General features: G+C 39.9%; 1 protein-coding gene across 3 annotated transcripts in view; it reads left to right on the forward strand.

The window, feature by feature from the left end:
- UBE3A (ubiquitin protein ligase E3A) overlaps window positions 1–5,919 on the forward strand; it is a 52,945-nt gene extending 47,026 nt beyond the window's left edge. For all 3 annotated transcript variants that reach the window (XM_066545201.1, XM_066545202.1, XM_066545203.1), the window contains 6 exons: window positions 257–462; window positions 2,591–2,755; window positions 3,140–3,295; window positions 3,389–3,462; window positions 3,919–4,062; window positions 4,274–5,919. In XM_066545201.1, coding sequence (XP_066401298.1) covers window positions 257–462; window positions 2,591–2,755; window positions 3,140–3,295; window positions 3,389–3,462; window positions 3,919–4,062; window positions 4,274–4,394 — 866 coding nt within the window. In that variant the 3' untranslated portion in view covers window positions 4,395–5,919. The remainder of the gene's footprint in view (window positions 1–256; window positions 463–2,590; window positions 2,756–3,139; window positions 3,296–3,388; window positions 3,463–3,918; window positions 4,063–4,273) is intronic.
- Window positions 5,920–12,951: the final 7,032 nt, after the last annotated feature.

Raw genomic sequence — 12,951 nt, forward strand, 5'->3', positions numbered from 1 at the left:
AAGCTTGTGTACATGCTGCTCCAGTGAGTGTTGCAGATACTGTATCACAGGTCTCTTGCGGGCTTTTAGTGGTCATGTAACAGTATTTTGAGCAGCTCCAGTTACCCTAAATAGTTTCTCTTTGCCATTCAATTCAGTATAATGTTAAGTTAAATATTGCTTAAAGGCTAGTGCAAATGGGTTTATAATGGTATGTTTTATGTGCCATTTTTATTGAATTGTAACCATAATTGTTCTTTTTTTTTTTTTTTAACAGGGATGTTCACATATGATGAGTCTACAAAACTGTTTTGGTTTAATCCGTCCTCTTTTGAAACTGAGGGTCAGTTTACCCTGATTGGCATAGTACTGGGACTGGCTATTTACAACAACTGTATACTGGATGTACATTTCCCCATGGTTGTCTACAGGAAGCTAATGGGCAAAAAAGGAACTTTCCGTGATCTGGCAGACTCTCATCCTGTAAGTTCCTTATGTTCTTCAAGTTAAATAGTGCATTTTCTATGCAATAATTTAATCTATATTTCAGTTAAACATAGGATCACTGTCACAAATGAAAGTGAAATAAACAGTGACTTGCATTACGAGTCTGTATTTGTTAAAACAAATTCATAAGCAAGAAAACTTATTGCTACATTTGGTTTGGAGGAGGCAAAATTGTAACATCAATGAATAGGGCTCAGTATCAATAAAGTTTGGGGTTTTCTTGCTACATAAACTCCCAAATGTTACTAAGAATTATTAAGCATAAGCAAGCATGTCTCTTCCCAAAGAGACTAGTAAAATTGGGCTGTTTATAGCTATTTGTAGAAGTAAATTTCTACCCAAAAAAAGTGCAAGTAAGAATAAATATGCAAAAGTATGATGTTCTTACTGGTTTTTGTCTAAAGCAAGAAATAGATGAGGCAGTTTATGAATATCCCTACAGTTAATGAATATCCAGTGATCAGTGTCCATTTTCACACACCCATTCCCAGCACTGAGCTGTGCCTGTGCTTTTTTAGATAGAGCACACAGGTGTGTGTGCAGGATGTCTTGGCTCTGCTCCACCTGCAATCAGAGATCACCAGTGGCTTCTCCTCATGGTGCTGGTAGGAGTTGTTAGCAAGCTTCATTTGGTTTCAAACCGTGGGATGCTTCCCTTTTATAAGCAGTTATACAAAATCTTCATCTTTTCAAAAAAGATTAGTAAAATGATAGTGTCTAAAAAGAACTTGGCTTTCATGTTTGAAAGTGAGGTGTCTTTAATCAAGAAATGTGTTATTTGGTCTGCTTTGGATAGCTACATACAACAGCACACCAGATTTGACCAGTTTCTCTGTATAATGTTGAGAAATAGTGCCCTGAGTTTCCTCTAACTTTTATTACGTACTCAAAACTTTTTGTGACCAAAACAAAGTGAATGTATTTCTATGGAACAGGGCAGTCAGTGCTTTTCCTAATTTTTCTCCCCTGTTCTTATGTTTCTCCTCTAATACTTATGGTGATTTCTTTTAAAATAATCCTTTTTTAACTCTTTGTATTCTCATATGACTTAAACTTCAGAACTTCTCAAACCTAAAATGAAATTCACAATAGTGAATTTCTCCCCGTGCTTTTTCTAATGCTGTAGAGCATGGAGAATAGGATGTTCACCAGCCATCACCACCAATGGTTCCAAGTCCAGTGATTTTTCAGTGCAAGGTCCTTTTTAAAGGTTCTGTGGAAGAATCAAAAACACACAGATAGTGAGAGGTTGAGGCTTACATGTTAACTTTCATGTTTTAGTTTAAACATTGGGGGGAAATTTATTTTTCTACTTCACTATAAAAATACAGTTGCACACAGTTGTCACTTCCACCTTTGCTTTGTATTCTTTAGCCCCTCTGCCTCTATTGCAGCCAAATAATTGTTCCTTTGCTGCATAGGCTTTGGTTTCCAAGAGAGTCTTGGGCTTTTCCTAAGGCATAGCAGGGAGGAAACCTGGTTGCTCCTTTACACAGAGCAAACTCTTACAGGTAATTTCAGATTCCACTTGGTAAATTCTGATCAAACCTGTGATTTTTTTGGTTCGTAAATGTATTCTTATGTTAAAACTGCCCCATCTGTGTTGTTTTTGGATTACATCCTAGTTGGTTTCAGCTTTAAATAAGAAATGGAAGATAAAAGCCTGCTCTCTGAATTTTATCTCATATAAAATACTGGGGTTTCTTTGATTTTTAACTCGTAAATGTTCCCCTTATTCGTGTAACATATTCTGGATGCCTAAAGTAAAGACAGATTCAAAAGACTTGAGATGTTATTAGAGGCTCTTAAACTGCAGATTTGACCATTGCATTTTAGAAGATTGATAGGTACTAAAAGGCTCTTTTAAGGGAGTTATCACTGATTACCATGTTTCTTTTTTATCTTTTTTACCTTAATATCTTCTGTTGTTTCTCTTTACAGATACTGAACTTAAGAAGTAATTGTTTGGAGAGATTTTTAGGTGACTTGTGTCATAGAATATAGCAACCTTTTTTTGAGCCGGATGGTTTCACGTCTTCGTGTATTATTCAGTGGAATTTATCAAAGCTTATTTTTGACAGACATGTATTTCTTATTCTGTTAGGTTCTGTATCAGAGTTTGAGAGACTTACTGGAGTATGAAGGAAGTGTGGAAGATGATATGATGATAACGTTTCAAATATCTCACACGGATCTCTTTGGCAATCCAATGATGCATGATTTAAAGGAAAACGGTGATAAAATTCCTATTACAAATGAAAACAGAAAGGTACATGCAGCTTTTTAAACAGCATCTGGAGTTCTTTGATATACTGTGTGTAGAATAATGTAGAACCCTACAAAGGTGATCTCACTTATAATTTTTAAGTTTAAAAGGCTTTTAAAATTCCCATAGCACAGTGTGGTTGTGAACAGAAATGGTTTCTGTTAAAGAAAGCATTGATACATGGATACATAGCTACTGGGGGAGATGTTTGACCTGTTTGAGTAGTACTTGAGACTTGTTCTTTTGTGTTGCTGAATAAAAACTGAGCTCAGATAATTTGCATAGAATTACAGAGTTATAGGTATTTTGGGGTCTTGTTTTTTTGGGAGGTACTTCAAGTGGCATGTGTTGAAACATTAAGGTTTTTTGGGGTTTATTTCCTTGCAGGAATTTGTCAATCTGTATGCTGACTATATACTCAATAAATCAGTAGAGAAGCAGTTCAAGGCCTTTCGGAGAGGATTCCACATGGTGACCAATGAATCTCCTTTGAAATATTTATTTAGACCAGAGGAAATTGAATTACTTATTTGTGGAAGTAGGGTAAGAATTTTGAATATACACTAGAGAGTGGAGCTTTATATGATACTGAGTATATAATTAGTGGTCATCTTTAAAAATATCATCTTCTTACAGAATTTAGATTTTCAAGCACTAGAAGAAACTACAGAATATGATGGTGGCTATACAAGAGACTCTCTTATTATTAGGTAATTCTTTCTAATCTTTTCTTCATTTGCTTGTTTCTTCATAATGATTTAATACTGTAAAATTTAGTATTTTTGTAGTACTGGAGATGCAAATGTCTTGTGTGTAATTTCACTTTTCTGAAGTATTGTCATTAGAGAGAAGGAGATGGTATAAGCATTGTTGAATCAGTACAATTCCTTAGGAAATAGGAATAATAAAATAGCTGCAGGACACAGCCAAATTAATGTTTAAAGACAGTTAAACTGCAGTGTTTAGTAATATTTCTGATTTCTATTTCTGAATCTCATTTATTGATAAATACATTCTGAGAGTTTTGGTTAATGAATGCAACTTGTAAACTTGATGTTAAGACTGATTAGAATTATTACACCTTCAAAGCTCAATTACTTTTGAAATTCTTATTTATACCAAAGAAAGTTTACAGTTTATTTACTTTTTAATTTCTTCTTTAATAGGGAATTCTGGGAAATAGTCCATTCATTTACAGATGAACAGAAAAGACTATTCTTACAGTTTACAACAGGCACAGACAGAGCCCCTGTGGGAGGACTTGGAAAGTTAAAGATGATCATAGCCAAAAATGGCCCAGATACAGAGAGGTAAAAAAAAAATAAATTCTACATTTTGCTTGTTTTTTTATAAATGAAAGTGAATTATGTGCTTTTACATTATTAACCTAGTTAAATCTGAAAGTTGAATCTATAAGGAAAGTTTATTTTCTTCAAATTCATTATTTTTCGACTTGTAAAATAGGGATGTATTTCTTTTGCATGTTCCAAGATCTGAATTCTTGTATTTTTTGTCCCACAGGTTACCTACATCTCACACATGCTTTAATGTACTTTTGCTTCCGGAGTACTCAAGCAAAGAAAAGCTTAAAGAAAGATTATTGAAGGCCATCACATATGCCAAAGGATTTGGCATGCTGTAATAAGTATAACAAAAGGGATTTAAAAATGATGGTGATGATGTCCCTGTCCAAAAAGGCCATAAGATAGTGAGCTACAGTAGTCACCTGTGTTTGTGCCTCCCTTCTTTACTGGGGACATTGGGCTGGAACAGCAGATTTCAGCTGCTTATATGAACAAAATCTTTATTTTTTCTTTTAGCGTGAAAGTGTTACATATTCTTTCACTTGTATGTACAGAGAGGTTTTCCTGAATATTTATTTTAAGGGTTAAATCACTTTTGCTTGTGTTTATTACTGCTTGAAGTTGAGCCTTTTTGAGTATTTACAAGAAAACAAACTGTACTCTCCCAAGGAAAATATTGCCATCATTTGTAGACCATGTAACCTTCAAGTATGTGCTATATTTTTGTCCCTGTATCTAATCAAATCAAGAACTGTACTTTTTGAAGAGTTTGCTTTTGAAACTTGAAGTCTTGAAAAACAGTGTGATGCAATTACTGCTGTTCTAGCCCCCAAAGAGTTTCTGTGCAAAATCTTAAGAATCAATAAAGATGGAAGGGAGAACTTGGAATGTTAAATTGCAGCCTTGAGAACTTTACTTTAGTCACAGCACAACAATTAAAATTCATTTCACTATATGTTGTCTTCACATGTCTTGTAATAAACTGTGTTTTTAATTAGGAAACATTTCTTAGCATATGAAAGGGTAGAAATTTTAGTTACTTTTTTAAAAAAGAAGTTTACTGGGGAAAGTGCATTTTCAACTGAACAGCTTTAGAGTAGGGCGTGAAGTGTCTGGAAAAAAGATAGGAAGTTTTTGCTATATTATAAACAAAGCATGTGGAAGTGCACTTAAAATGAAGTTCTATTCTTAATTGCCTATTATGTTGACATTTAAAATAGACAATCCAAAGTCTTCCCTACATGTTATGTCATCATTTATTTAATGAATCATTTTTCCTACCTATCAAGGCACATGATCAGTGTTGCACCATAGTCTAAAGGGATGGCTACTGTATTTTAATCTCATCTAACAATAAGCAAAATTGAACAATATTAAACGTGAGGCCTACTTCATGTTGTACACTTCCAACCATTAAATAAACTGTTAGAAAGTAAGTACTAAGGTTATGTTCATCTACTACATAAAGTATTCAGTAGGTTTTTAATTTAACTCTACAAATCATATCAGAAATAAATCCTTTACCTTTCTTAGTCTGTGTTTAATGTTAATTTCTCCTGTTGCAATATATGATGAAGGGATTCTGCATTTGGAAGTGCAGATGGAACTGGCATATCTCTTTTCCAATACAAGCTGCAGCGGGTGTGCAGAGCTGAGCTTGTGCCTTGACAATTGCTATAACTGGCTACTACCGATCAAACCCGTGACTGTGTGGAATTGGCATTAAAAGGCTTAGTTTTGAAATCATTGGAAAAAGAAAAGATGTCTTTCAGGACTATTTTAATAAATTCTTTCTAGTAATAGAAACAGACAACTGTTATGTAACTATGATGCTGAATAAAACAATGACCTTTTTTCACCATGGTTCAGTGAAAAAGAAAACAAGTTACTTTCTTACTTTGATAAATTAGATATTAAATGGTTTGATTAGATGTTGTTGTAGTACTGAATAATTTGAAGGTTGCAGGTACAGAAAGCTCTCCACAAGTGAACTGTAGTGATGTGGGGTCCAGCCATGTTCCCCTCTCAAATTCAAGCCAATGCCAGATGGCCTGGACACATGGGACTGAAACTTACTGGGGAGGGAAAGGTGCTGTCTGTCTTCTGGCCTCTGATCTCAGAGGTGGCCCTTGGGGCCTGCCCTCTTGTGTACACCTTGTTGTATGTCCCAGAGGAGGAAAACACAAGATGCCCTACCTCTCAGTGTAGAGTTACGACAGTGCCTGCTGAGCCCTTCAAGTTTGGAGCAACTCTTACTGTAGGTGGTAAGGACATTTGCCAAGTGCCTTAAGGTTATTCACTGCAAGCATGAACACATCATGACACTGCTGTGTGGTATGTACTGTGTTCACAGTCTGATGTCTTAAGCTCTATCCCTGTAACTCTTCTTACACTAATTTAGCTGTGGTTTGTGGTTGCACCCAGCTGGCAGATGTATGTGATTCATGTTGGGTTTTTTTTATATAGGTCTAAAAGCTGTGCAGACAGCATAACTGGATAGCAATACAAAGTTCTCTTAACTGTTGACATTGTAAATATGCTCTTTCTGTTTTCCTTTAGCATTAAGATTAAAATAATACATAATGGCATTGGCCTTCAAAAGCATAAGTTGTTTTTCAAGGAATCATTTTCAGGTAAGATATAAATACTTAATATTTGACTGATTTCTCATGTAAATATATACTGCCTCCCCCAAATACCACTCTATTGAAACCTTATCTCCTTAGGACTGGTGTAAGTGCACTAGTTATTCAGCAGCACCAGTTGATAAGGTTTAAAATAAATAAATCTTGAAGTCTTATAGCTGCAGGCTGCATTCCTGTCCTACAGAAGTTTCAGCCAGTGTTCTGTTTGAAGGTGAAAATGTCATTTTAAGTTGGGCTTGGTTTGGGGTTTTTTCTTGGGCTCCTGGCACACCTGGAATGTCTTTCACAGTGTCTAGCAAAGTTTAGGTCTAAAAAACTTGGAGATTTAAATGTACTTATGTGTAATGGAAATACCTCCCTTCAGTGAGATAGAAGATCCCTCTTCCAAGGCAGTAGTCTGATGCCAGTGTGGTGGTATTCTCTCCACAGGGTGCCTTCAAGATATGTTGACAAGAAAATATTTCGGACATCTCAGCACTGCCTCATTTGACAAATGAAAAATACCTCTTCAAGTATCTCCTTCTGCACCCTAACAGACTGCCTGAATGTTTCCAACCTCAGTGCAAAGGGGCCATCAGGCTTCTGTGTATTGTACCATCACATGCTTCAAAAATGATAGTGGTGCAAGAGAAGTAATGCCCTGAAAAGAATCATCTTAATGTGGCACTGGTTCAGATTTGATTAGGAGTGAAGAAATGGTTTTGTTTAGCTCTGGAGGTATGTTAGCACATAATGCTGCATAAACAGAGCTTCACCTTTTAAAAGATCAAAGCTTTTGCTTCTTGCTAAAGAGATTTCAGGAACAGCTGTCAGCAGTGAGCATAGTTCAGTTAACTAAGGAATAGTTTTGTGAACTTCTCACTGGGCTTGTCTTCCATTTGGCAGGCAGCAGCCTGAGACAGGATGGTGGCAGCCAAGGGGACCCCCTCCAACCCTGCATTCTGAGGAGAGCTGATGCTGAAATGGCCCAGGGCTCCAAGGAACTCCGTGTTACAGTAGTCAGTCCATGCCTCTCATCCAACAGTGGCTTCACTGCTGAAGCAGGAGCTTCCTGTCCCATCTGACACCACACAGGTGTCCTGGACCTGGTGGGCTCAGCCTCCAGGGAGCTGCACTGTGAGCGGCCCAGGTGCTTGCCTGGGCTTCTGCTCTGTGAAGCAGGGAATTGGACACAGGTTTCCATGCTGCTGGATGTTTCCAGGACACAGGTTTCCATGCTGATGTTCTGGAAGAGGACAATCCCCACATCATCAGCTTTAAGGTGTTTCCGTCGCACTGTTGTAGCCAGTTACCTCCAGGTAAATTTTTATTCTCACAAGAGGATTAAGAATTTCCTGGTTGCCTCAAGAGTTTTTATGAATTAGGTGGAATGTTTGAGCTATGCTTTATTTATTATGCAGAAAAACTCCATCATTTCAGCTTGCAAGATGGAGCAGCAATTCTTCCAATTTCTTCCAAGTTAAGCTATTCAAAATCAAGCCTTTCCTAACAAGAGCTGAGTTTATTATGCTTAGTCTGAGTCACAAGGGTTTATGATAAGTTACATACAGTTCTTGTTCATAGTTGAAAGTTTAATAAAAGTATCATAAGATTCATAAGACCATAGGGGACTTAATAAAATTAATTTTTAAAAATTCAGATTTATACTGAATCATGAAAGGAATGCTGCTTTGGAAAAAAGAGCTAATACTGACCCTAGTCTTTAGGTCATTTCTTACCCAGATGAATTAATTTGGAAAACCATGAAATGTCAGTATTTTTCTCTAGTGCTCCATCTGAAGATGTGTTCAGCTGTTGATTCTTACTGTTCTTCTTCATTAACCCAATTAAAAAGTGTGTGGGAAGGTGGTTTTAATTGCAGATATACAAGTATAGTTTTGTTCTGTTCTGCTGTATTTGAAGGATACATCAGGAGAGTGATTCTGATAAATAGCTGAAGTTTGCCTCGTGTGCTTGTGTTCATGGATGTCTTGCTCAATATAGATCCTGTGTTGGGATTTGTTTGTGGGGAAATGTCTAAGAGACAAAGACATTGGAGATGCAAGTGGAGGGTGGGAATCATTATTCTATTTTAGGACAATGAGATTGCATTGAGAACTCCTACATTATTTTGCTGGGTGGGTCTGTGCATAGTTTTGAGACTTCAAAATTGAGACCAGAGTTGACTGTGAAAGTCAGCCAGCCAATTGCTGGAGTTAGACTTCTGCCCTTTGAAGGACAGGCAGCACAGCTCAACTGCAAACAACTGCACATGCAGGGATCCTGCTGCTCCTGTGGCCTTGGCTCACAGCTTGGACTGACCAATGTCAAGTGAAGATAAAAACTGCAGAGATTTGTGGCTCAACTGCTACATGCAAAGCTGACATGAAGCCTTTCTTAATATCACCAAAGGTTCTGGTGTATCTTCTGTACCACTGGGGTCATGTACAGAGAAAATCCTTTAAAACTGTCCTCCCACTGCACCCTTCTGCTTCCAGACCTGTATAGGACAGCAGAGGGAGTAACAGTGCTCAAAACTAAGTGGCCATGGAATGGCAACTAGCTGAACTTCCCTGTTCCAGGCTGAGCTGCCACACATCATGTGTTGCTACCTTTGATTTAATATTTCCCTTTTCAAGCATGCTGTCTTTGAGCAGCAAGGGATAAAGATCAGGTAAGCCAATATGTTACTATTGAAGGGGTTTTGTTTCCTAATATAACTGATATATGCTGAAATGGCCCAGGGCTCCAAGGAACTCCTTGGAGTTAATAAAAATTGGAAATGCAGCACAAGAATGTTTTCTAGATGAAAGGGTTTTTCCAAAAGAAAAATCAGTGTGCCATGCACACTGAATTTTAATTTTTGTTATCTATGCATGAAGAATACTATGAATTTTTTAGCAAGGCACCTGAAATAAAACATGACATTTTGGTCTCTCCAATATAGGTATTTCCTTCAAAAGCACAACACAGACCTCTTTGTGAGCATCTGATAAGGGTTGCTCTTGCACTGTTTGTTTTACACCTTGACTCTCTCTGGAGAGTGTCTCATTCCCAAACTAAAATCCCCAAGATGATATTCCTTCTAACAAAATTCTTGTCTGGCTTATGTAGTGCAAGGGCTGAAGCCCAGCCTCTGCTTTCTGCCTGAGCTGTAGTAGCCAGCAGCCAGCCTGGGTGAGAGCATTGCTCCTGTGCCAGGAGTTGTTCCAGACAACATCCTCAGGCCTTTCAGAAGCAATCCTGCTCCAGACCTGCAGCAGTTTGGACAAGAAGTTTTGTCATCCCAAACAGCTTGTGTGCTAGCTTTGATTTTGGAGGAGATGATTTCTCAGTGTTTAAGCCTTAGGAAAAGTTTCCTGGGTTTGGGACTCTCTCTATGGGACCTGCCCTCTGTTGCCACCTTCAGAGGATTGATTAGTCCCTTCTTTCTCTTTTGTGCTCTTGGCTTCTCCAGAGCAAGGGCTGGCCTGGAGCCAGTGCTTTTGGACACCGTGTCCTGCTGCAGCCCAGCAATGACCCTTGGGGCAGTTGGTGGCAATGATTTGCCTGCTGCCTCCAAGCCACTGCTGCAGGGCTGTGGGTGGTAAAAACAGACTCTTCCAGCAGTTTCTTCCCAGTGTCTGCAAGGTAGGGGCCTCCAGCAGTCATACTCTGCTGGTTTTTACCTTTCCTCTGGGAACCTTGGGTCCTGAGGATGAGTGCAGCCTCTGGAGTCTCCTAGTGGCTGCTGCTAACATCAATTGTTCTCAGCACCTCCTGAGTTTGTTCTGAAATTTTCCCTTTGCCTTGCGCAAGTCAGAGTGAAGCGGTGTAGGACTGAACCCTATATGGAGCAGGCAGCACTGCTATGCTGCACAGCAGGTTTGCCCTCCCCAGCACTGGCAGTGGCTGGGGAGGGGGAACATGCCCTTCTGGAGTCATTCCTGTCACCCATTGGTCTGGCTTGGGCCCCTTCTGGCCACCTAAGTGTAAATCAGTTTAGAAAACTCTGCAGAGGCTACCCTGTCTGCTTTCTCTCTCTCTGGCTCCAGATTGCAGCATCCCTTCTGTACTAACCTCCCTTCCCTGGTGGCAGGAAGCTGAGCAGCTTGGGATGTCTCCCTTGTCCAGCACATCTGTCACCCCTGCTCCAGGCTGGCTGCAGTTTTGGACTGCCACCAGCTCTCAGAAGTGCTGCATGGCTCTGCTCTTGCTCCTCTTCTTCCTCACACTTACCCTTCTTGGGCTGCCAGCGCTCACAGCTGGTGCTGTCAGGTTATGGCAATGAAACTGCCAGCCTTGAAGCCTTGAATTGAAAGTGTTTATGCCTGGGACAGCTCCTTTGTCAATCTGCCTTGAGCCATGAGCCTTCCTAGTGCTGTCACTGCTCAGACTGAACCATGCATCTGTGAACCAAGCCTGGCTGTGGCTGACAGGCTAAATGAACTGTGGAGGCAACCAATGTGTTTGGAAAGGCATGAGGTGCTTTGCTAGAAAAGCTCTGCAGCTTTGTGCTGCCAGACATAAGCTTTTCTCCTAACCTTGATGCAAGTCTGGTCAGAGGCAGCTTTTATTGCTAGGAGATGAGGCATTGGGTTTTCAGTAGTCAGAACTTAAAATTCACACCTCTGGATCATTTCCTTCACTGATAGTACCCAAAGCTGCTGCTGTAAGAGAAGGTTTCTTATGCCAAGCATTCGACCTGTAAACAAGCAGCCTAAGGACTTGCTTAAAACAGCCTAAATCTACAAGTAATCTGATAACAGTGGGAATCCCACTGCAGGAAGCTGGGTTAATTATCTGCACTATTCTGCAAGTGAAATATTTGTACTTTGATGAGGAACTGGCAATTGGTTCTCCTAAAAAGAGTAGATGTTTACAGCATGGTTGGATTGATTCATCAGACCTGGCTACACAAAAAAAAGGGTTTTGTGCTTCTCTGTCTCCTTCTCTGGAAAGGCAAGTAGTGCCCATGGGTTCTTGCCATGCTACTCACCTGAAGGGGCTGCTCGGGTGTGACCACGTGGAGGTGGTTCCCCTCCCAGGACAATGAGGGGATGTTACTGTTGGCTGTAAGAACAGAATGGTGTAGGGTTTTTTACTTGTCAGAAAGCTAAAGAAATTACATATTAAAAAGCTGAGAAATTAATAGCTCTTTATCAAGCTGCCCATTGTTTTAGAATACAGCCATGCTTCTTTCCCTGATTTTCCATGTTATTGTTCTTCAGTTGCCCTCTTACACAAAGGCTGGTACCAGGCACCACAAATGCTAAGGAAAGAAAAATGGAATGGCATCCATTAGTAAATTCCTTCCATATTTCTGCATTTCTGGTTTTAGTACTCTACCGCTGATTTACCTGTACAAATAAGAGAGGTCTCTGTTAGAGCTGGCCAGTGTCCTCAGCCTCTTGGGACAACAGCCCATGGAAGCTGAGCCATTGGCACTGCAACCTGCACTCTCCCAGCAGGAGCCCAGGTGATCTCCCAGCTTCTGATGAAGGAAATCTGTGAGAACTGCTGCTGCTTCTGGAGTAAAGCTAATGTTTGTGTTCATCCTTAAATAACTGCTTAAAGAGTGCAAGCCTTTCCTCCTCCCTTTGCTCCTAGGGCGTGGAAGGAGGAGGATTGCCAACACAGAACAGCAGAACTGTATCTGCCGCAGTGAGGCTGCAAGAGCAGCTGGCAGCAGCAAGCCTCAGCCCTCGTGAGCTGGAAATGATTGCAAAATCTGAATTTCAGAAACAAAAGGCCTGACCATCTTCACCCTAGAGCTTGTTCCTCAGAGCTTGTGTGGTTTTCCCCCCTCAGGCACCCTTCTCATGCTTTGGGCTATGAATGGGACTGGGGAGGAGAGAGGAGTCCCAGATTGATGGCTTCCCTCAGGAAAGCTGCCACAGCTGAAATCTTGTGCTTTAACTGCCTGTACAGTTGCCAGATCCATTTAGTGCATAATTTGTTTTGCTCTCAGGGATACATGAGATGTTTTTGCAAATAATGAATTATGTAGAGAAGGGTTTGATTCATTCTGTTTGTTCCAGGTTGGAAACATTAATAGAAGAGCTGGGGGACCTTGAAGCCAAGTGCAAATGCTGTCATCTTGCAAATCTTGAGGGTGAAGAGTAGCTCTCCTCACCTCACTGTACAGCCTGGCCAGGTTTGGCCTGTGAATGTCTCATCCTTGGTGCCAGCAGTGATACAGACACAAGTGTGTCTTTCAAAGCCACCAACACACGGACCAACTCAGAGAAAGCACCAATGCTTTTGTGGGGACAAGGACAACAAGCAGTTT

The sequence above is a fragment of the Molothrus aeneus genome, chromosome 2 (assembly GCF_037042795.1).
Source record: "Molothrus aeneus isolate 106 chromosome 2, BPBGC_Maene_1.0, whole genome shotgun sequence".
Classification (NCBI taxonomy): Eukaryota; Metazoa; Chordata; class Aves; order Passeriformes; family Icteridae; genus Molothrus; species Molothrus aeneus.